Source organism: Trachurus japonicus, chromosome 19 (genome assembly GCF_045865225.1).
Source record: "Trachurus japonicus isolate A0001 chromosome 19, Traja_1.0".
NCBI classification, from domain to species: Eukaryota; Metazoa; Chordata; class Actinopteri; order Carangiformes; family Carangidae; genus Trachurus; species Trachurus japonicus.
The window spans coordinates 16,019,920-16,045,447 of NC_140925.1; the positions used below are offsets into that span (position 1 = coordinate 16,019,920).

The following is a 25,528-nucleotide window of genomic DNA, read 5'->3' on the forward strand; positions in this document are numbered from 1 at the left end:
CTTTTGATTCCAATTATTCAGCTGTCATTGGACAGTCTTTGATTCCTCATAGTATAAAGCTCATTGTAACTCAGGTTCTCTGTGGCCATATGGTTAGTGCTCAGCCTGAAATTCACAGACATTTTCATTCTAAGTCATTCAAGCTTGACTCTCAAGCTTTCTTGATGTTGACAGTGTGCAGATCATTAACAGACAACAGTCTCTGCAACTGTGTGTGCACTGTGGCCTAGAGGCAGAGTGGAAGTCTAATGACCATGAGGATGTGGGTTCGATTCTGACCTTGGTCAAACATTTATGGTGATCACAGCTTGCACTATTTGCTAATTCTGCAACAGCGTTCAGTTGCTATCAGCAGTCACACCATTTCCATTCTTGGAAATGCTTTTTCTAGTTTCCACTTGATCTTCAAGTGATGAATATGTTCATATTTTGCTCTGTTACAGTTAATGCCACTGTTAATTGTAATTAAGTGGTAGGATCACTTATTACTTGGAGACATGGGGTACATTGTAGCCTACCACTGGTAAGAGTTTGAAAAAGCTGGTTTAGTTTTATATTATTGCAAATGTTAAAGCTTCACACAACAATATGAATCCAGCCCATGCTCTGGCCCAATGCTTGTTTCATTATGGCCCAGTACACCAGATAGTGATCGTGATAGTCAGATATCACCCCATGACAGGACCAATCCCAGTGCAGAATACCCTTCAGCCATAGAGGATATACACAGGCAGATGTAGATCATCCAGAACCTCTGCTCTTGTCTTTACTGTACAGCACAGTCTAAAATTATCTGCATTTCACATACAGATAATTTCAAGATATTTGTATTTCTATTTGCACTTAATTTCTTTATCGTGTGGGGATCACTACAGTACAGGCTGTGTAATCTCACACAACATCTGAATTCTGCTCCATGGAAATACTGCAAAGTCTGTTAAGTCACACTGGTATTCTGTCTTTATTTAGTCACATACACATCAGTGAAAGGAAACAAAGGACAGAATGAACCTTTATGTTTTGCACATAAACGCCCTGATATGAAATGCTAATCAAGCTGCTGCCGCAAAGGTGTGAAAAGGTGGTGTGTTTTGCGACAGTAATGGCAAATGTCGCAAACGTGGGAAGCTCTGGGCGTTGGTTACGTAGAGAGGTAGCCGCCTACACTGACCTGGATATCTGCGGCTGAGGAGGACTCTGCCGACCTCTTTAATAACATGGATTTTAGGACGACGAACCGTCGTTTTTGGGCTAATCCTCGGCGGACAGGCCTTCCTCTCGGAGGCGGTTATGCGGCCGGTGTGATGTCTCTGTGGTCTGCCGAGCTGTGACGCCGCGAGGACGGGCTCGTGCAGCAGCCAAATGGACACTATCGATAAGCTGTCAATCAAAATCTGGACCGGGTCGCCTGTTTGTGTGCTTTAGCTCGGCTCGGCCCGCCTGCCTGCCTCTGTACTGGTTAACTGGAGCTGGATATCGTCCCGACTTTGTCGTAACATCAGCGTTACTGAGACACAACAGTGTCGAGGAAGTGAAGCTGAGGTTGATGAGATAAGACCGGAAACGGAGTGATTTTCCCTTCACAATAAAGGCGCCTCATATATTTGTTTTTTGTTTTTTAAATAAAGACTGTTGGAGTTAAACTGAGCTGCAAACCCGACTATCAAACCGACAACTTCCTCCTTCTTTAAACAAATAACTTCGTAGTTTACCTCGGTGTACTGCATTTTCAACGCGACAGCAGTCGTTTTATTCTGGAAGCTGCGAGCGGAAGTAGCATTTCGTCCTGCTGATTGCGAGTCTAGTAGGAAGGGGGATGTGGCCAGGATGTATTTATGCTGCTGTTCAAGATATGAAAATCATTGAATCGGCGCTGCTTCGGGAGCCCTGCTTCACCACCGGGCACAGCGGGGGAACCACGGTGCTGCCGTCCGTCAGCGTGGTGGTTGTCGGGGGTCGAGAACAGCCAACACGACCGAGGCGTCTGTGCTGGTTTCGTCTGGACTGGACCATTTCCATGCAGGCTTCTCAACCTCACGCCCAAACAATTTGTTGATTTAGTGTGCGGGGCTATATTCTGGGCTTATGTAATAACAGTATGTGAATCGACACAGTCATATTGTTTTTTATTATTCGTTTAATTCATTCATTTTGGACAGAAGGCTTTGTTCTTTTATTTTTTATTTTTTTATTTTTTACAAATGTCAACAACTCAGCATCAAGTGATGATGGAGTCCTCTCTAGCTCTCGGTAGATTGGAGCTGACCCCCAGCTCCGCCGCCGTCGGGGTCAACCTGACCCCGCGGCTGTCCGGCGGTCCCCCCGCGAAAGAGAAGAGCGGCCAGCGGCCTCTGGGGCCACAAGGCCAGGCTCACCTGAACGGCTGTGTCCCGCTGTCACATCAGGTGGCGGGTCACAAGTACGGAGTGGACAAAGTGGGTAAGTGAGCTGAACAAGATATCCTCTGTTTATGTCCTGCACTTAGAACTTCTGCCACCTCTGTTGTCAGGACATGCCATGTGTAAATGAATGAATGAGGTCTGGCTCCTGTGACTCAAGGCATCATGAATTGTGTTTATTCATTGAGAAAAAAAAGGTCCACTAAGCAGTTTCTCATCATTATAATCATGTAACTTTGTTCACACTGCTTTGTGCTTGCTACCAGTAAGAAGAAAGATCATAGGCAGATCAAAAGTGAAAGATAAAATGAGGTTTTTAGTCCAATCACTTAGCTGTATGATGCATCCTGTACCACAGCGAGGGTGACAGAGCTGTGAAACTACCAGATATCTTCACTGTCAGCAAGAACAGGACACTGTGAGAACATCCCTCGTGTATTTTCATACATGAGAGAGCAGCATGCACACGAGGTATAAGATTCATGCTGTGGAAATGATGTAGAATATCTTCCATCCTGATCTGCACCAACTCCTCTCTCTCTCTCACACACATACACACACACGAGGCCTCTCCTTTAACCTGATCAGGCACAGATCTGTCTCCCTCATCCGTCTCCATTTGTGCCCATTGAGAATCCCCCTGCTCCGTGGTCTGTGTCTCGTCTCCACTGTCACACACTCGTGCACGCACGTAAGCAAGCAAGCAGGCGCACCTGACGTTACCAAAAGCCTCCCCTCTGCATAATTAGGCTAAGTGTTGAGCTGAATTGATTGTGCATGATACAGTCAGCAGCTGGTGTCACGGTACAGTGTCAGATGGATGAGTCATTACTGTTTAGTCAGGTACATTGATGAAATGCAACTTCCTGGAAAATCCGTCTTTATTTTGTTTGGTACAGAGGGACAGGGACATTTTCCAGGAGTTGTGTCTGCTGCAGTGAGCAGTGGGTCAGGATGATGCAGCCAACACAGACCTGTCCGTCCACAGAAACCAGCTCTGGCTCCAGTTCACGGTTTTTTAGATGAGGGCAGTGGCATACACACATTCTTTGGTGTGATCTTCTATATTCACAGTGTTGATTTATGGTCCGACAAAAAAAAAAAAAAAAAAAGTCACATGGGAGCTCATCACATCATGGAAAATTACACATGACGGTTTCAAAGATAGTGGACTGCTTTGACAGAAATTAAGCTGTAAAACTAACTTTAAGTCATAAAATAAAAGCTGCTTGGATTTCATGTTAAAACAATTAAGAAATGACTTGTTACATGTGAATAATCAAATCTAAGTGTGTGTGGAATTGTGGGATGATGATTTGAGAGTCTGCTCCTCTCTTAAATGGAAGCAAAGGGAAGGATTCAGTGATAAATTACATCTGACAGCAATGTGGAACCATCTTATCTTAGTCCCTCCTTGGGCTTGGTTGTGAATAATCATTAACGCTGGCTTCGTGGGTTGAAACTAACAGACAGGTATTGACACAGTGCTGAGGCTGAAGCACCGGCACAGTCTCTCCTTTAGTCTCCACAGCGGTTGTATAACAAGCGCTGGAATCCTGTTCGGCTTGTACTGCTGCTGACTGAAAATGATCCCGCTCACTCCTCCCACCGTTTCCCTCGGCCTCCGGTCTCCTTTTCCTCCATAGCTCTTTTGTTTGAATGTGAGTTGTTAGCGGGCAGCTATGTGCCACAGTGGAGTGGGAGTGTGGAAGTTTCTAACTGTCCACTCACTAGCCCCGAACAGGTGGATTTATTGTCTCATAACTCTTTGGTTGTGATGAAGATCCTCTGTGGCACATACACATCATCTCTTTTCTGCATCTGGATGAGGATGAGAAGTGTTTGACTGGCTGGTTCTTAATCAGGAAGTTTGTTCACAAGCGAGCAACCTTGATTTCCCATGCATCAGACTGTGTTGGTGCAGTAATTACATGTCACTGTGTTGTTAATAGAGCCAGACTGATTAATCAGCCAGGCTGATATCAGCCCGTGGCTTATTACCAGCTGTTTGATTTACATAATTCAACGTCTCAGCGTTTCTGCAATTAAGTCAGAGAGCAAATAAACAGAGTTGAAAAACAAGCCTGACTGACTCGGATCTAAATCAAACTTGGTTCAGAAAGTCGGTCGTGACCGTGGCAGAACTTCACGCTGATGTGTTGCACTTTCCTCATGCTTTGCTTTCACCTTCAGTCCACTTCATTCCAAACCTCCTTCATGGAGTTGACAGATAAAAACATTACTGAAAATGCCTTAAAGGAGACATATTCTGCCCCCTTTCCACAAATTAAAATAGTTCCCAGATGTCTTAAAGACATGTCTGTGACATGCTTTGGTCAAAATACCCCAAGGATTTTGATACTCTCAAAACAGAACGGCTGGTTTCAGTGCCTGTCCCTATAAATGCAAATAAACCACTGCTCGCCCCGCCCCACCCTTTCTATCGATCCCAGGTAGGGGTGATATTATGCAAATTTGAATCCTAGTTACATCACTGAAGACAACTGAGGGAACAGCTCTTAAAACCACGTGGATTTTAACCTAGGGAACCTACACCCAAATACAGTGGGTACGGAAAGTATTCAGACCCCTTTAAATTTTTCACTCTTTGTTTCATTGCAGCCATTTGCTAAAATCAAAAAAGTTCATTTTATTTCTCATTAATGTACACTCAGCACCCCATCTTGACAGAAAAAAACAGAAATGTAGAAATGTTTGCAAATTTATTAAAAAAGAAAAACTGAAATATCACATGGTCATAAGTAACCCTTTGCTGTGACACTCATATTTAACTCGCATGCTGTCCATTTCTTCTGATCCTCCTTGAGATGGTTCTACTCCTTCATTGGAGGTTACAAAAGAATTTCTGCAGCACTCAAGGTTCCTAAGAGCACAGTGGCCTCCATAATCCTTAAATGGAAGAAGTTTGGGACGACCAGAACTCTTCCTAGACCTGGCCGTCCAGCCAAACTGAGCAATCGTGGGAGAAGAGCCTTGGTGAGAGAGGTAAAGAAGAACCCAAAGATCACTGTGGCTGAGCTCCAGAGATGCAGTGGGGAGATGGGAGAAAGTTCCAGACAGTCAACTATCACTGCAGCCCTCCACCAGTCGGGGCTTTATGGCAGAGTGGCCCGACGGAAGCCTCTCCTCAGTGCAAGACATATGAAAGCCCGCACAGAGTTTGCCAAAAAACACCTGAAGGACTCCCAGACTATGAGAAATAGGATTCTCTGGTCTGATGAGACGAAGATTGAACTTTTTGGCATTAATTCTCAGCGGTATGTGTGGAGAAAACCAGGCACTGCTCATCACCTGTCCAGTACAAAGGGCTGCAGTGATAGTTGACTTTGTGGAACTTTCTCCCATCTCCCCACTGCATCTCTGGAGCTCAGCCACAGTGGTCTTTGGGTTCTTCTTTACCTTTTTCTGTTTTTTTCTGTCAAGATGGGGTGCTGAGTGTACATTAATGAGAAATAAAATGAACTTTTTTGATTTTAGCAAATGGCTGCAATGAAATAAAGAGTGAAAAATTTAAAGGGGTCTGAATACTTTCCGTACCCACTGTATATGTTAAAGAGCCTTCAAAAAGTGATACTTCCATAATATGTCCCCTTTAAGGAAATTTTGGTTCCAGTTGCAGCACCATATAAAAGAGAAGAGAAAGAATTCACACAAAAAAAACAAAATTCTAACAAAATTAAAAATGGGGTCAGATATCATATATGGTTGAGCAACAAACAGATGAAAAGGTTAAACATGTGCAAAGGTAGCAGTAGTTACATCATCTTGAGTGACTAATTTAAAAAAAAAAAAAAATAAAAAAATAGTGAATCTTGATGTGGAAAGAAGGGATGTCCTGACTGATCACCTTAAAACAGATCCCCTGTGGTTAATACTCCTGTGTCTGCGGCTGATGTCGGCGCAGAATCACTGTGGTGTGTGTGACAAACCACCAAAACAAAACAACATGTTGGCAATGAGGAACTGTAAAGTGTGTGAGACTAATGTGATGTGCAGCATCTGTAATGCATGATGCCGAGTAACGCTTGGTATCCCAGCATCAGCCTGTCCCGCTCATAAACGGCTGTGTGTAGTGAGTGTCCAATAGGGACACTCACTATCTGTCCTGCATGTCAAGCCACTCTCTGGTTCATCTCTTGTCATGTTTGACTGGACAGTGAGTGGACAGTGCATGCTGCTTTGCCATGAGATGATGACTCTATTACATAGGGTTACTTTAACTCCATTGTTTGGGATATTATTACAAGATGAGGTGAAATACATACAACAAGGCAACATAGGCTTTATTTAAATGTCTTTTCAACATGTTTGCTGATAGAGATGCCAAATCAGAGAGTAAAAGTGCATAGTGTGAATAAGCACCAACACCTAGAGTTATTTCCTGGAGAGGTAAAGGTGACAGACGTGTTGGATGTAGTTTCTCAGTTCAGGGGAATTTTTTATCTCCCATTAAAGGTGACAGTGGTTGTGCTGAATTTCTATGGAACAGTGGTGGAGCAGGTTAGACCTGCAGCATGAGTTGGTGATGAGCCAGTTGTGTGATGAGTTGAACCCCACTGATAACTGATCAATAATCTTTCTTTGCGATAAGGCCCCTTTGTCTTATTATAAACAGTCTGTGTGCATTAATGTGTGTAATTTGTGCAGATGATGGAAACAGAGTGGGTCCAAAATGTCCCACACTGAAAAGTGTTTGCAGAATCAAAAGCATATTTCCTGTTCTCTGCTTATGAACGTGGCACCAGTTCAAATTTAGAATAGTTCTTTTTTTTTTTTTTTGCTCAACCTGGAAACCCACTTGCAGATTTTTTTTTCAACTGCTTTAGATGAGAAATTTGTGCTGATTTTATATAAAAGTACAATTGGGTTATGAAACACGCTCCTCTGTTGGTGTGTGTGTGTGTGTGTGTGGTACGCTGGTGGTTAGGTCATAATGTTGTTAGAGCGTCTGATGCAAGACAGAAAGCAAAGGTGAAAGTCCGGCTGTGTGACTGAGCAGACCTCACCTGTAAGTCAGCTGCTGCCGGTGGAGGAGTCTTCATGTTGAAGTCAGGACAGGACTCACCCTCCATCCTGACGGCTGCATTGTCCACTGGGATCACTGACTCTTTTCTGTTTTATTATACTGCATCTATTATAACAGGTTCAGAAATCAGAATCAGAAAAGGTTTTATTGCCAAGATCAGTAAAGGTCACTTCACAGCTCAAGGAACTTGACATAGTGTCAGGTGCAAACGCTAAAGCAGTGTTTTTCAACCTTGGGGTCGGGACCCCATGTGGGGTCGTCTGGAATTCAACTGGGGTCACCTGAAATGTCTAATAATTGATAAAAGAAAATTACGGATAAAAAATATTTTTTAAACTAATTATTATTTGTTTTAAATGTATGATTAAAAACACCACACACAATCTTAAACAACTGTATTCTATACACGCAGAAATCTGATATGTCAAAATGAGGTCACGAGCCAAAAACGGTTGGGAACTACTGCACTAAAGGAACAAAAAATATTAAAAAGTAGCGATAAATGAAAATAAAACAAAATAAAATAGTACAAAAAACATGCATATTCTACAATTTAGGATTTATATACAATAGAATAAAGATAGATTCATTTATCTCCAAGCAGAGTCACTCAGTGTGGTTTTAGAGAGATGTGATAAAACAAAAACCAGCAGCAGTTGTAATCATCACATTATGGTTTATTGTCTTATTAGTTGATTCACTTACAGTCTTACAGTGTTATAACTAGTTGTTTTGGACAAACATGTGCAAACCTCCACCTCATGCTGGACAGTAGAATTAGTTGCTTCCTCTTTTTATTTTGACCTCTGCTTTTTCCCTCCTGCCTCTGTCACACCATCATTCACCAGTCCAGCTCAGTGTCTCATGTCAGCTGACTCTGTGTGTGTGCGTGTGTGTGTGTCTCAGTAAGTCATTTGATGTCTTACAAAAATGACACACTTCTACAGAACCGCCTGATTAAGTGACAGGCTGGTGATGAGATGTGTTCACTGACTGACAGACTCTGTGTGTGTGTGTGGTCAGCAGACTGATGCACTGACCAGGAAGTTCAGCCCATACAAACTTGTATATGATGCCTGTGTGTGTGATGTAATCCCCTTTTGTTGTTAATGAATCAATCCATTTTTCTTGTGAACACCCAGTCAAACATCAGCCCACTGTTCACACAAATCTACTTTGTCCCAGCAGCAACACCCATAATGACACAGTGTACTCATGCACTACGCTGTTATTATGTTATTACAACTGAAGCTATTTATGCTTTGAGCTTCCGGAGATTAAAATGCTGCTTATGGAGTATTTCATGCATTAGTCACAATAGCCTAGTGGTATAAAGTCAGTTGTTGGTTTATTAGGAACACCGAGCTAACTCTCAAGTCAGTCTAATGCCTCTCTAAGGATTTGAATAAAATCTGAACATTTTTACTTTCAATATGGAAAAATAATTACAGGGCTGATGTGTTAGCCTGGTTTAGTTTTATCTAGGTATTCCTAATAATAACATACTGCTGGCTGAGTCTATATAATTATACAACCCTGAAGGAAAGGGGTAATTTTCTATAATGATATCTGAAAGAACGAAATATACATTTCTAATAACTGAAGTTTTAAACTTTAAATTCTAATAAACTGTAATGGAGCTGTTATTATTTAAGCAGAATGAATGTTTGAATACTTATTTCAGCTCTGTATGTATAAAGCAGTGTGAGAACATAATGTAGGATCAGTGGTTGTCTGCACAGGCTCAGCTCTGCTCAGCTGTGTGCAGTTGTGTGTCTCCCACACACACTGGACGGAACAGATGCACTTCTATTTTAATCAATCCAGCTGTCTACACGCACGCCGCGAGACACACAGTGCGTCTCCGTCGCGCTGTTGTTTACACGTAGCCGTGACTACGAGCCCGTGTTCACGCCTCACGTCGTCCGTTTGACACGTGTAAAGTGCTGTGATTGTGTCGACCTGCACTCAGCACTGTGCCTGAACGCATCATGTGTGGACTGGACACACACTAAAAGCTGCTGTGCTGCTTTTCCCACACAGACATGCTGTACCATTAATTTGTGATGATGATGATGATGAAGAGGGGTGGAGCAGTGCAGATACACAGTCCCACTCAGGGGCGGTGCGAGGGCAGCAGTGCACTGAGGCGATGACTCTGCCTCCTCTTCATCTCAGGGCTGACAGTGATGACATCACAGACACAGGACAGATGTCTCCCCTCAGGCTCGTATTGCTCCCCCCCCCCCCCCCAAACACCCACCCACCCACCCTCACCCCTTCACCTCCATCCCCTCCATCCCTTGTGTGCTGGTTGTTTTCACATGAGTCAGGAGGTTTTGCATATTGTTTCGTATTTCTGTGTGTTTGTGTGTGTGTGTGTGTGTTTGTGTGTGTGTGTTCGCACATGCACATCTTTGTGTTCTTAGAAAAATCTAGAGATCAGCCAGAGAGCGGACTAATCCTCTCCACTGCAGGTTCCTTCATTCAGACTGTAATCAGCTGTGGTCAGCTTGTGATGATGTAACAGGACACTCATCATCTTTCTTACTAAACAAGAAGTAGGTTAACAGAGGAGCCGTGTTGACTGGTAACTTAAAATAATCCACTCACTCAGAGTTCGGGCTGCAACTAACGATTATTTTCATTATCGATTCATCTGTTCACTATTTAAACGACAGTTGTTTGGTCAATAGAATGTAAAAGAAATGTTGAAAAATATCAATCAGTGTTTCCCAAACCACAAGATGACGTCCTCAAACAAAACCAAAGAGATACTCAGTTTATTGTCGTAAAGGAACAAAGAAACCAGAAATATTCACATTTAAGAAGCTGAAATCAGAGAATTTGGCCTTTAAAAAAAAATACTCAAACCGATTATTCGTTTATAGTTGACGAAAAAAAATGTAGCTATAACCTTTAAATTAATCGTCAAACGATTAATCTTTCAAAAATAATACATCCACAGAACGTTTAAAGGGGTGCAGAATAAAAGTATAAATTTTACTGAAAAAAAATATAGTATGGAAATAATTATTTTATACATTTTGACGGGTCCAAAATATATAAATATTTACACCTGGTTACGTTGGCAACGTCAACATGAATCTCTGCGCCAAAAGCATTAGTTTGTTGATGTCACGTGAGACGGCACAATTTAAGGTTGGAGCGAGAGCGGGCGAGTGTGACACCTACTGGCCAGGAGGAATTAAACTTGTAGCTAACCCCTTTAATAATCAATTATTGTTAGATTAATCGATAAATTGTTGCAACTCTACTCAGAGTGCTCCAATATAAAATTAATATATTACTTTAGCGTGTATTGTAATGACCAAATGAATTTGAACGGTCAGATAATAGCATGTGGCATCGCCTGCTGAAACCAGAGTCATCATGATAAATCCCAACAGCGATTATGTGATGTGTGTTAATCAGGCAATAATACTAATGATCCATTTGATTTTATGGAGGTTTACTGTTTGTTTGTATTTGGTTTCACTGCTGCACATACACAGGGCTCACTAACCACACTGATGATACTACTATGCATGAACGTGTTTTTCTTGCTCTTCCTACTGTGTCAACATTGAGCGAGCGTATCACCTGCTCTGTGCTAATGTTCTGTTAAACAAGGACCATAAAGGAGACATGAAGAGCAGCTTTTCCATTGTTTCATATAGGACAGTGGGAGCAGATGAAGTGAGCTGTAATGGTGAAACCCTGAAGAAAGGAACTTGTGCAGCTCTGTTTTGATGAATTTATGACGTTTGAAACTGGTTTCAGGTGCCTTGCTGATTCAGCTGGGAGAGCTTTAGGATCAGTTATTAATAAAGTGAAAGTTTGTAATGATTTGGGTTACTCTACATATACTCAACTGTACGATGCATGCGTCTCTCCCGTACTGAATTACGCTGCAGGAGTGTGGGGATTTAGATAGTCCAAAGCTATTAAGAATAGAGCTATACAATGTTTTTTGGGTGTTCATAGATTGGCGCCAATTCCAGCAATAGAGGGAGACTGGGCTGGATTCCAGGATGTATACAAAGAAAATGAAATGATTCGACTGTGGAATCAAACAAAATGGCAGAGGATAGAATGAATAAAAAAGTATTTATATGGAGCAAATTATGTAGTTCCCCCTGGTCAAAAGAGATTTACTCCATTTTTGAGTAGGTGGATATGGTGTATATTTACAGGAATAATTTGTGTAGTAATGTTAACTCCATTAAAAATAAGCTTCTATTTATAATTTGAAGAGAAATGGTTTGAAAATGTTCTATTAAAACCAAAATTAAGGACATATATGCAGATTAAATCTAACTTTGGCCCTGCATTGTATGTTACATCACATTTACAGAGAAGTCAAAGATCTTTAGTTGCACAGCTGAGATCTGGTATTCTTCCTCTGGCCATTGAGGTTGGTCGTTTTAAAAATATTCCAGAGGAGAATAGAATATGTGAAATGTGTGAGTTAGATGAAGTAGAAAGTGAGTCTCATTTCCTTAAAGTATGATGATTTGATAGAGGTATTATTTCATGAAATCTGTGGACAAAACCCTGAAGTATTTTGCTGCTCTGATGAGCAGAAGCTGGAGTGGTTGTTTAATTTCAGTGTGTTTGAGACTGCTAGTTTTATTTCTAAAGCCTGGAAAAGAAGACAGGAAAATTCTAATTAATTAATTTCTGATGATTTCCCTTGAACACTGGCATTGTTTTCCTTTTCTTTTTTCGGATAATGGTTTTGAACCCCTGTTTGTTTTCTTGTTTCTTTGATGTGTTGATGATGTGCTCTGCTCCCGCTTTGTTGTCTTGGTGTCTTCTAAGCCCAGGCGGGCTGGGCATACAGAAGTATGCATGACACATTAATAATAATAATAGTCATTCATTCATTCTGTCCAGACTTGGGCTGAAACTCATGATCACTTTGATTATTGATTAATGAGTTGAAGGCGACGTCTCAGTTTGTTTAACGACGGATTAAAACCCCAAAGAGATTCCGTCTGTAATCATGTAAAACAAGGAGAAGCCGATTTATTTATCCGTTGATTGACTAATCCAGTAAGCGGTCACTCAGACAGACAATAGCACCCATTCATCCCGCTGTAATACAGTGTTGTTATTGTTGATGCGAAGTGATTGAGCAAAACACTAAGTTGTCTGACAGCTGTTGCTCCACGGTGGTAACTTTCCAGAGGAGGGGTGTAACTCAGTATCAGCGTTCTGATCCACTGTTGGGTGATGTGGTGAGATGATAAAGCTCCAGAGATGTGGATCTGTTCCTCAAACCGGTCCTCCAGTTCCAGCTCAGATACTCAGAGAGAAAAACACAAGACCTGGTTCCTGCATTCTTTTTCTCTGGCAATATCAGATTGCATTTTTTTTTTCCTGTTTATATCTTCATAGATGAGATTGAATTTCATTTGTGTGGTGTAAATGTAGCATGAATGAGTGGAGTTTCTCATCAGCAGGCTTGTAGAGAATTACAGTTTTATTGTAGGCCTAGTGTCTGTATGACAAAGTTACTCATTCTCTCTGATTATTTATCTCTCAGTGGTTAATATATCAATATCTAAATGTTATCAACACATTCTTTCTCCTGTGCCTGATGGATGGTTTTCTCCCTCTTATCTGTACCTGTCTATACTTGTGGTTTACTGCTGCTGACTAAGCTCTGTATGTTTGATAAATGTCAGAGTTTGTTGTTCAGTATCTAACACTAACATTAACCTCAGCGTGGAAGGCAGTGAACTCAACAGTGTACGGTTGAACAGGCAATGTGGTCGTCTACCAACATTAAACCGAGCCGTCTGAAAAACCGTCATTTAACCCTGACGTGCTGCGGCGGCGGGGGGGTCACAGGCAGCTACCCCCCAGGCCGGGGTCGCCTCCTCTCCTCTCCTCTCCTCTCCTCTCCTCTCCTCTCCTCTCCTCTCCTCTCCTCTCCTCTCCTCTCACTGACACTTGTGCTGCTTCGCTTTTGGTTTTCACTCTCACACTCTTCTCTTCTGTGTCTGTTGCAGGGATCCTGCAGCATCCAGACGGAACGGTCCTGAAGCAGCTTCAGCCTCCACCAAGGGGTCCACGAGAGATGCAGTTTTACGGCATGGTAACACCTGAGCCTTCACAACACACACACACACACACACTTAGACTTACATAGGCAGAATGGGGACACAACAGTCTGTCTGCGAGATGAACGAATGCTTATTATCTAGATTAAAGTGAAATTCCGGCGTAAGTGTAAACCATGGTCAAACACACCGTAACACCGAGTTAGACCCCCCCTCGAGAGATCAATTTGCCCGACCGCTACATTCACGAGATCCACCAACTTCAGCAAATACCGCAATATCGCCACACACGGCGCTGTCCGGATCCACTGTCTGACCGCAACCAAAACGCCACCATTTGCCCAAAATAATGCTCAGAACTGCACCAAATGTCATCAATAGTACACACAGGGTCCCAGCACGTAGTACGAGTTGTCAAACATCTGCTAGCTTTGCCTGTTTTCTTTAGCAAGGAGATGCAACTCAACTCACCTACTTCTCCTCCGGGAGCCGCTCGTTGGTGAGGAAGCCCTGACGAGTCGATCACCGAGTGCACCGGAGTTCCGCAGCTCTTAAAAATGCTCATTTGCGCCTATATCGTGGCCAGCACTCGATAATAATAGTTATAAAGTGATATGCAAGATAAAAAAAAAAAACTCTGATTGTATTTCCATGAGGTAATTGTTGATTGAGCTGCGGAACTCCGGTGCACTCGGTGATCGACTCGTCAGGGCTTCCTCACCAACGAGCGGCTCCCGGAGGAGAAGTAGGTGAGTTGAGTTGCATCTCCTTGCTAAAGAAAACAGGCAAAGCTAGCAGATGTTTGACAACTCGTACTACGTGCTGGGACCCTGTGTGTACTATTGATGACATTTGGTGCAGTTCTGAGCATTATTTTGGGCAAATGGTGGCGTTTTGGTTGCGGTCAGACAGTGGATCCGGACAGCGCCGTGTGTGGCGATAATGCGGTATTTGCTGAAGTTGGTGGATCTCGTGAATGTAGCGGTCGGGCAAATTGATCTCTCGAGGGGGGGTCTAACTCGGTGTTATGGTGTGTTTGACCATGGTTTACACTTACGCCGGAATTTCACTTTAAGTCTTTGGTTTGTATAATCTGATTTTAAACAAGATATTTCAACTGAGCTCAAATATCTCGTGAGAAAATCACATCAACAAAACAATGACTCGTAGATATCATCTAATATCCAACAAAGTGATAAGATGCAGTTTACATGACCTCAGTGACTTTATTTTCATTATTGATTGTTCGATATCAAGAAATAACTGAAAATGTCTGTTTTTTATTGACCCACACTTAAAAATGCACAGATATTAATATTACAGTCACATAAAGCATTGAAAATACCCACAGGCTATGTGATATTTGTTTGATGACTGACTTCAGTAATGGTTTCGGTGTGTAAATCATTATTCAGCATCACATTCGCACATAGTCAAATCGTTAAATTGTGCAATATGGTTTTGACGCATTCACACACCTTTACTCATTGTACAGGAATGGATCAGAGTTGTGTAAGGTCCTCACCCTGTCAAGCTGTAAATATGCAACAATACATAAGCTTTAGCCTCCGCCGTGAGTCAAATACTGACTTGTTAAACTCGCATTCCAACGCACTCGCTTTGGTTTTCCAGTTCGCACAGGACACCTCACACTGCATACCGCACATAGACTGATTATCAGTTTACTAATGTTTGTCTGCTGCTGATATCTGACCCATTCTATGGATCTGTACAGTGGCCCGGTGTGAACACGTGGAAATGATCCAGCACATGCAGACACAAAGTAGAAACACAATAACATCACTGACATTATTATAAACTGTCAGCTTACAATAATGTATGTAATGTTTGAAGCGGAGAGTGTTTATTGTACAGGTTGTACAGGCGACATTAAGAATACAGGCCCCCGAAGCGCAACCTCAGGATTATAAAAGTGAGAGCAACTGTGGTTTCCAGTTAAGTTTCAATAGAAAAACAAGGTTATAAAAGAACCTGTGAACACCACAGCCTCCTCGGCGCTGAGCTGTTTCTAATGCAGCGTGGCTCCACGTGAAGTCGCTGCCAGAACAATAAAAGAACAGACTTTGAGAATGCAGACGGAGAAGGAACCAGAGCACTGACTCCACTGGACATGAAGTGGACAGAGCTGCAGCAGAGGTTATACCAGCAGATACACTGTCAATAACAGAAAGTGGTGATGAACCCAGTGCTTCTGACCTGACACAAGGATTATCAGTGTTGACTCCAGTCGACCATGGAAACTGTAACTCATGAGACGGCACAAAACTGCAGATTGAACAAAGAAGATGATGTACTGTATGTTGGTAGCACAGACTTTGGTCAGATGAAACCAAATAATGAATAATATAAATTGATTATTATAATAAATGGGCAGGATTTGTATGCATGATAACTGTTTTTTAATAGTTAAGATGTAGTGATTAAAGATGAAATTAACATTAACATATGATTTACAAAATAATATAACAGACATCATTACTGTAATCACAACAAAAACAAGAACAGTTGTGACTCTTCAAAAAATCAATATTTATTGGTCACACTTTAAAATAATTACACACTATTAGGCATTAGTTAAGCATTAATAAAAACTGAATTCTTCATTTATAAAGCATGAATACTCCATTAGTATGTAGTTTATAAATACAGTGAATGCTTACATTCACATTACATTACATCTTTAACTGTGTTTATAAACTACATACTAATGAGTATTCATGTGTTATAAATGATGAATTCAGTATTTAATGCTTAACTGATGCTTAGTAGTGTGTACTTATTATAAAACGTTACCCATTTATTATTGGTTCATATCAAAAATGAGCAAAGTTTAGTTTAGTTTTAGTTTAGTGTGTTTATTTTGGTCTTGTAAAAACAAGTACAATGGACAAATATAAAAGTATAGATACAAAACAAAAACACAACAAAGTAGTTCAATGCACTTTAGTTTGACCGAAAAGATGTAGGCTGACCTACCCTTCTTAGCAATGTTGGTTGCTACTAATCTGCAAAAAAATGATTTGTCTGATTTATCTGTGTTTTTTACCGATATCAGGCCGATAATTATCTATCGTTACCAATAGTTATGGTGCATCCCTACCATTACATAGTAGTGATCCTACCCTGGGTGCGCTTTGATGGGATGCTGCTGGGACCTCGGCAGTAAAGCGCAGCAGTTAAAATAAATCTCCACTTGCGGCGATAAAGATAATCTGTGTGTCCGTGCAGGTGTAAGAGAAGACAAGAGTTAATTCTTAATAATGAGCGTAGACATGAGCCGCTCCGTATGCTCCTGTCTCATCACACACAGAGGAGAGGACCATCCTCAGCTCCAGAGGCTCAGTGTTTGCTTTAGAGCTTAGCAGAGCTGTCAGTCTCAGCAACTCTCATACAAACAGGAGTGAGTCATGGCATCACGTCCACCCGACTCTCCACCCGGCCTATCAAACTCAGCCCCGGCTACACACACACACACACACACACACACCACATCACGCACTGACCCAGCATCCCTGCACTGACCTGGATGTCTAGTTACAGTAATGTAAAAAAAAACAAACATTACTGAGCTGTTTAACAGTAACCAGTATATTACATATCTTTAGGATTTCATTTTATGCTTTATTTGTTTTAGAACAATTCAACAAATCATATTATACAAAATCAGCTATTATACTACTGTCTGTTGTCTCTATCATTTTGATGCTTATAAATACTGCTGAACAGTTTTGATCTGAAAAATAAAAAAAAATGAAACAATGCCGGAAATCATTCTGTGTGACAGTGATGACAGAGATTATTGGTTAACAGAAAAACCAACAAGCCACCGCTCTGATATTCAGATCAACATTCACTCTGACACCAAACATACTTCTATGTACAGTGAAATGTGATGATGATGATGATGATGTGTCTCCAGGTGTATGCAGAGGACTGCAGTGACCTGTGTCTCCTGGAGCTTCAGAACCACCTCCCTAAGTACTACGGCGCCTGGTCGTCCCCCGACAGCCCCAATGGTGAGAGACTGATTGACCCTGTTCACTCCTGCATTGACACATGTCCTCACTCGTCCCTTCACATGAGCACAGATTCAGGTCACACCAGCCAATAAGATGCCTCTCACCTCTGCCTTTACATGCAAATAAACATGTGTGCACTGAGAGGGAGTGAGAGTGTGTGCTGCAGCCGCTGGCTCTCCCTCATACACATGCAGGTTAGATGAATCTACCAAAACACGGATGATCCTCATATCCCTGATATTTTTTACCCCATTTATGAGCAAGTTGTGAAGTGAAGTGGGTCATTTTCCAGAGTGCAGTGAAGCGTGTCAGTGCTCTCTGGTGGACAAACTCTGGAACTGAGGCGGTGTTTCTAAATGACCTGAGTTCAGCCTCTCTGCACTGACAGTTCTTTTTCTATTATCTACAATCAGCAAACATATCAGCTAATATGATGTCATAATCACAGTGAAGGATATATTGGTCTAGGTCTGCTGGTTATCTCTCTGAACTAGTGCATGCTGGGATAGGTCCAACAGTTTCGGTGAGAGATGGTGCTGATGAACCATAAATACCAAAGATTAGTCACCAATGTTATTTCTACAATAAGTTTCTTGTCATTCCTCTAAATATGATAGATATTTATGATTCCTGGGAGGTTTGTACTGCACACAGTTGAGTAAAGTCCTCACACATGTCTGGAAACTTTCTCCCTTAAAGGGATAGTTCAACATTTTGGCAAATTGGCCCATTGCCATAATCCCTATAATCTTAGGAGTAGGTTTGCTACTACTTTAATTGTCGGTGCAAGCTATTTTTAGAACGGTGGAGCAGAGCCGCAAGCTGCTCAGAGCTACGCTACGGAGGCTCATGGAATTTCTTGGTTTCCCTCATCAAACTCATCAATCTGTCTCGTAACGTTCCGTTATTATCTCATAGCGTGGTGAATGTGCAGGTCACAACTTGTCCACGAGAGCGTTCTGGAGTTGTTGGATTGTGTATTTGATGAGTTTGATGAGGGAAACCAAGAAATTCCATTAGCCTCCGTAGTGTAGCTCTGAGCAGCTCGCGGCTCTGCTCCGCCGTTCTAAAAATAGCTTGCACCAACAATTAAAGGTAATGAACCTACTCCTAAAACTATAGTGATTATGGCAATGGGCCAAGTTGCCAAAATGTTGAACTATCCCTTTAACAACTTATGGAAATAATGGAGATACTAACATGCAGTCAACAAGCTAATAAGAACATCCTTCATATAGGAAACATGCTGTAGGCAGCAGTGAAACATTTAATTCATCAGTCTTGTGTCTTTGCCTCTGACTCAGACCTCTACCTGAAGCTGGAGGACGTGACCCGTCGCTTCGTCAAGCCGTGCATCATGGACGTGAAGCTGGGCCAGCGCAGCTACGACCCGTACGCCTCGCAGGAGAAACGAGAGCAGCAGATCAGGAAGTACCCGCTGATGGAGGAGATTGGCTTCCTGGTCCTCGGCATGAGGGTGAGTCTGACCTGACCCTGCTGCCGCTGTGTTTAATCTACCGCTGTCATGGTTTTGAAACACCGGAGCCTGGTTTTCATCACATTTTTGAGGAGAGTCCATCCGTCTGGTGCATGGAAATACATTTCTCCTCCCGTTCGATCAATACCAAGGGCTGCACTTCACTTGTGGATCAGTTGCTGCAGATGTTTTTGAGGCTGTCAGATACAGATTTAGTCAACATGTCATTGAATATAAAAACTTACACACTGTATCACCTGTCTATATCCACCCATCTTCTGTTACTTATCTGGGGTAATTTAGATGTTCTTAAAAGTAGAGTTTTAGGACTACGGTGTGGAGTTTTTTCAGACATGGAGGTGTTTCAAATGCCTTTGGATAACAACTATGGTCCAGTGCAAACCAGATTCTGATTGCTAATAATGTGTTTCCTTAGAACACACAGAAGGAGCCATCACTGTGTTAACAAGTTTGTAAAAATTCAAGCCTGAAGCAAAATAGTTACAGCAGCAAATTAACATCTATGTTAGAGGAAAAATACAATTTTGTACGTTATCAAAAAATGTGGCAGAGAGGAATGACCATAGAAGAAACTGATTTTGCAGTGGCCCCTTTTGCTCTCGGGTGCATCCATTAGACTGGATGATGGTAGTTTAGATTTGTATTTTACAACAATTAAGTTAATTTATTCATACTTGTCCACTTCAATAAAACTTTTCACTGACTGAACAGATGTTTCACATGCACTCTCTTTACTGTTTGGTGTTTGCCCTCTGCAGAGGAATTGAAAAATATATAGAATATTCATTTAATAGAGGTAAACGATAACAGACTTTACTCTCAGAATTTTGCTGAATACATTTCTCCAGTGGGTCTTTCTGCCTGTGTGAGTCACATGACCTGCCCCGTGCAAGTTGTATTGATGTGTTCTGTATCTCACACCATCTCCCCTCAGCTCCCTGCACGATCAGACATAAGTTACTTTAAAGTCAGGAAGTTAATAATTATAACAGATGCTGGTTGATAATATCTTAATTTCTAACACACACACACACACACACACACACACACACACACACACACACACACACACACACACACATACATACACACACACACACACAGTGTCTTCTTGTCCTGTCACGGCAGCGAGGCAGACAGATGACAGGAAAGACAACGAGAGAACTTCTTATCTGTTGGAAAGGAAGAGAGTCAAATAGCGAAACCTTTTTATCGGTCTGATCAGTTTCCATCACAACCTACAGTTGGTGTCATCTTCTCTAAGTGTCCTGGTTTCCTGCTGCAGCAAGAAACAAACAAAACCGGTTAAAACTGACCATAATTCAAGGAGGAAACAGAAGCTGGTTTAATTATTGAACTATATTGAATTTGAGACAGAACCTTCTAGTTCATTTTTCATAAGCACAGAATTACACCATTCATCTTTAAATCTAATTACTATAATGAAAGCTTATATGCCACAGCAGAATGTCACCATATTTAAAAATGCACAATGTGGAAACTAAAAGTGAAAATGAAAAGAAACAGTGCCACGGTTCAGCATCAGAAAATAAATGGCAGAATAAACTCCAATCCTGTTTTCAGAAAGTGAACCATCAAACCCAGTGTGTTGGACAAACCAGTTCTGAACTCCTACACTATAAAGCATGTGAATGTCTATTCATCCCAGTCACATAACTTGGTTTAAGGTCATATACTCAGTGTGAGAAGAGCTGCAGATATGGAGGGGGGTGTGTTTCAGGAGCGAGGAGGTCATAAACTGTTTGGTTTTTTTTTCTTTTTGAGGAAATGATTAATATTTTTGAAAGTGCCAGTCATTGTGTAGAGGAGGAAACAGGCCTGTGATTGATGGCTGATCCTGAGAGTCCTGATAGTGTTTGCTCACCGTGACAAGGGGCAGGACTAACCCAACCTGCAACCTGCAGAGTTGGACGTAAGTTTAGTACAGGATGTGCCTGTCAGTGAGCTGAGAAGTTCCCTGCACTTATCTCTGTCCTGTGTTTGTTTAGATAGAGAAGAGACTAATTAGTGGTAATGATCTTCCTCCCAATGGAGTGATAGTGGGGTAAGAGAGAGTTTAAGAAAGACTGAAAGGAAAGATAACAAGAGGTGATTAAGGAGAGACACTCCCTGGTCTAAATATAAAACCTGAAGCCCCTCGTATAAAGTTCAATCTTCGACTGTGGCTGATTGAATCCAGTCTAACCTGCTTTATCAGGCCTAACAGATCTTGTTCATTCTCACCCACATGATTGGGTTCCAGTTGAGTTAACCTAAACAACAATGCGCTCTTGTTTAGAAATAAAGATATAGATTTAAAACCACGATCAGCAGTCATGTGACTGGCCAAGTGCTGATCATGTGATTGCAGTTATGAGGAATGTTTGGAACTTTCCCAGCAGGCACCGGGGCATTAGATTCATGGGCATAAGTCATATTCAGTCGGTGGTAGTAGCAGTAATAGTAGTAGCAAAGTGATTTTGTTGGAAATGGATAGATAATTTTCAATAACCTGTATGCTCTAATGTGAAATCCTAATTGTATCAGCCTTTGTATAGCTCAGCAGCATGAAGGTGTATGGTTTCATCTACAGTTATAGAAGGATGGTGGATGTGAGGGTAGGTGAGGACCAGCAGGTGGAGGAAGAGAGTGACAGAACCATCACTGACTCATCTCTAGTCGGAGAGAAAATCTATTTTCTGTATGAATTCAGTAGCTTATGTCGTTTATAAACTCTATTGATTATGATGTACATGTATGTTCTTGTATTGCAGGTGTATAAGGTCTGCAGTGACACGTTTGACTCCTATGACCAGCACTATGGAAGAGGACTGGTGAAGGACACTATTAAAGATGGTGCGTATGTGTGTGTGTGTGTACCTTTCATAATAACTTTCAGATGATTACAATCATATTTACAATATGCTGAGTAGAATAAAAACAGCCAATCAGACACAAGGACAACTGGACATCTTTACATGTAGAAATATGAAAATAAAGATATTTTCAAACGTACACCTTAGGATGGAATAATAATGAGGAAACTTGCTGTAAAGGAAACTAATAAGAGAATAAAGTAAAATATTGTTTCTGTAACACAATGTACATCAGATAATAACAAGTGCAGACAATAAAGATGCACTGGAACGCATAAAAAAAAATCAATCACTGCTTGTTGCAATAATGCCAGATAAATAATTCATGTCCCATCAAAACTGTAGCTTACAACACAACAGCAGCTTTGACTGGTCCGCTACAAAACTGTCCTTGAAAAGAAACGTTTCCTCAGCTCATATATTATTGATACATATGGTACAATCGAAATCTTGTTTTTCTCTGAGCAACACTTGCTTAACTTTAAACTCAACTATGATTTAAACGTGTTAATGCCTCTCCTCTCCTCTCCTCTCCTCTCCTCTCCTCTCCTCTCCTCTCCTCTCCTCTCCTCTCCTCTCCTCTCCTCTCCTCTCCTCTCCTCTCCTCTCCTCTCCTCTCCTCCTCTCCTCCTCTCCTCTCCTCTCCTCTTCATCTTCCTCCTCTCCTCTTCTTTTCTTCTTCCTCCTCCTCTCCTCTCCTCTCCTCTCCTCTCCTCCAGGCTTGGCTAAATTCTTCCACAACGGTGTGAGTCTGAGGAAGGATGCGGTGTCAGCCAGTATCCACAGGGTGCAGCAGATCCTCCACTGGTTTGAGTCTCAGCAGCAGCTGGCCTTTTACGCCAGCTCCCTCCTCTTCGTCTACGAGGGTCTCCCCTCCTCTTCCTCCTCCTCCTCGTCTCTTTCTTCCCTCCTCAGCACCCCGTCGATCAGCCCGACCGTGGTGAAAAGCGTCACGCTGTCATCGGCGGCCGACGGCCGTCAGAGGGCGGAGGGGAAGTCCAGACAGGAAGGGGCGGGGCAAGAGGAGGAGGTGGCCGAGTACAACAACAACAACATCCAGGTGGTCTCGCCCTGGGACTGCAGCCTGACCACCATCTACACCAACCACAGGAAACACGGCCACCACTACTGCGCCAAGGGCCATCTCCACGGCAACAGCGGCGCAGACGCATCCGCGGAGACCACGGCGAGCACGGTACCCGGAGATAACAACTCGGTACTGTGTCAAGAAGACAACTCGGCGTGGAAACGAACAGGTGAGTCGCAGCAGCCGCCGAACGGAAACGGAAACAAAACGCAACTGGAAAGAAAGAGCGAGGAAGGAGAGGGGGAGGACGGAGGCATGAGGAGGAGGAGAGAGGAGGAGGAGGAGGAGGAGGAGGGGGAGGAGGGACGAGGAGATGACGCGACAGAGGTGGGCGGAGGAGACAAAGAGGTGGAGGTCAGGATGATCGACTTTGCCCACGTTTTCCCGAGCGAGAGCCACGATCACGGCTACATCTACGGCCTCAAACACCTGCTGACGGTGCTGGAGCAGATCCTCTGTGACGCTGCCTAGAGCCCCCGCCCCACCCCACTCCGCCCCACTCCACCTCCACCTCCACCTCCTGACCCGCTCAGAATGAACCACTGCCCCCTCCCCACCGCTCTCCTCTTTTCCTCTCAAAAGACCGACGCCTTCAGAGGAGAGAGGGCCGAATCAAAGAAGTGAATAATGAAGCATCATCATCATCATCGTTGTCGTCATCTCACCTGATTGTGATGGTCCGTCAGTCATGTGTGTGTGTGTGTGTGCGTGTGTGTGTGTTTGTGCATGTGTGTGTCTGTGGAGGTGGTAGAGCTGTGTTCTCCCTGTGCTCAGCAGCACTACATGCACTAATCAGTCCATGAAGGCATTACAGCCCTGCACTTGAACACAACACCTCCAGCTCAACGCTTTACTGATGCTCGCACAAGCTCCGGGTCACCTGACCTCCAGGTCCACTCTTATAATACATTTAAATCACATTGATTTTAAATTTATTCATCTCTAATGAGGCTTGCTTCAAATAAATATTGTGTTTACAGATGTTTTACAACAGCTGTGTTATCAGATGTCCTCTTCTCTGGATTGCCAAATGCAAACATTTAAATATGTATTTCAAAATACAGTTATACTGTGATGGAAGATTTCATCCACGCTGCCCACCCATACTACAGATGTGTTTCTATAAAACAATCCCTAATGTGCCGGGAGATGCTACCAGGTCCTGACCTGTCAAAGTCTATTAGATTCAGGCAATAAACACTAATAACACAATAATTCCTGTAGTTGGTGGTGTGTGATGTAGTGGTATGAAGCATTACATCAGCAGGATGACTTTGATGCACTTATCTGACCTTAAACGACATCTTCAAACACAGGATTGTTGACATCTCACATCTTAGGAGCGAGCTAAGGATTGGACGTTCATATAATTCATTCAAGACTTAATGGATCAGGAACACTCCCGATCCCAGTGGATTGGCTTTCCATCACCTGCTCTAAACGTTTTCAATCACTGAGGTTTGCTACGTTGTCATGGAAATAGATAGTGTTTACATGTGAGCTCTGTAGCAGTTTTGAGTTCACCATTAAAACTTCTAACCATAGATATAGAAACATTCTGAATCCTGTTCCTATATCTACGCTTCTAACAGCTGAGGATCGGGATTTGGCCCGATCCTCAGGATTTTAAAGCGATATACAGAAAACATACAGAAAACTGATTCCTCAGACCCAGTGAATTCAAGTCAAATTTCAGTGAGCACTGAAAAAATGTAATTTTATCCACAGTGGTCACCTGGATTTGGTTCACGTAGGTTTGCCGTACATTACAAACTAACAGACTGCAGCTGGGAAGCAGACGTCCCCTGATAGTTGTCTATTCAAACCAATATGAAATGAAATAAGTAGCAGCATCATCAGAGTTAACTGGCACAGATCCACTGTAGGTTTGTGAGCATCAGGTAAAACAAGAGTCTGGGGTGTTGAGGTCGAAGCGGGTTGTCATTTTGTGTTTTTGTTTGAACCACTGTCTACAGGTTTCTAACTCAGGTAAATTTACTGTAAAAGAAAAAATGTTTAATATTACTACTATTGTCCTACAAGATGATCCTCATGCTGTCTGGTTGTTCAGCTCTAAATGATTGTTTTATAGAGTCTTATCTCATGATTCAGCTTATCTCATCAGTGTTGACCTTGACTCTTTTACTTGTTTGTTTGCTCTCTCTCTTTTTTCTTTTTTTTTTACCTCTTAACCTTACGACGACCTTACACACGTTGTGTTGTCTTTTACCATGGCTATTTTAATTGTTGTTGTACATGTGCGGCTGCTAAATCACCTCTTCTCTCTGAAGCCTGTGCTCTTTGCTGTGCTGTTTGCTGTGGACTTCAGTGCCATTGGTCTAACATTAACCAGGAGTTGCTTTGTGATTTCAAGTTATTGTGATGTAATGGATTGATTTTTTTATTTTTATTTTTTATAGAAGGTAACAGTTGGAAAAATCCACCTCCACTGTTCCCTTCCCATGTTTTTGATCCAGTGCAGATGGACAGAAATCCACAAATGTAATTTT

At 42.2% G+C, this 25,528-nt stretch overlaps 1 protein-coding gene across 1 annotated transcript; it reads left to right on the forward strand.

Moving 5' to 3' along the window:
• Positions 1-2,083: 2,083 nt before the first annotated feature.
• On the forward strand, positions 2,084-23,687 carry ipmkb (inositol polyphosphate multikinase b). The gene is made up of 6 exons (XM_085761381.1): positions 2,084-2,439; positions 13,467-13,552; positions 17,458-17,554; positions 18,862-19,034; positions 21,830-21,911; positions 22,651-23,687. Exons 1-6 carry the CDS (start codon positions 2,202-2,204, stop codon positions 23,487-23,489), a joined length of 1,515 nt encoding a protein of 504 aa, XP_085617507.1. The 5' UTR covers positions 2,084-2,201; the 3' UTR covers positions 23,490-23,687.
• The last annotated feature ends 1,841 nt before the right edge of the window (positions 23,688-25,528 follow it).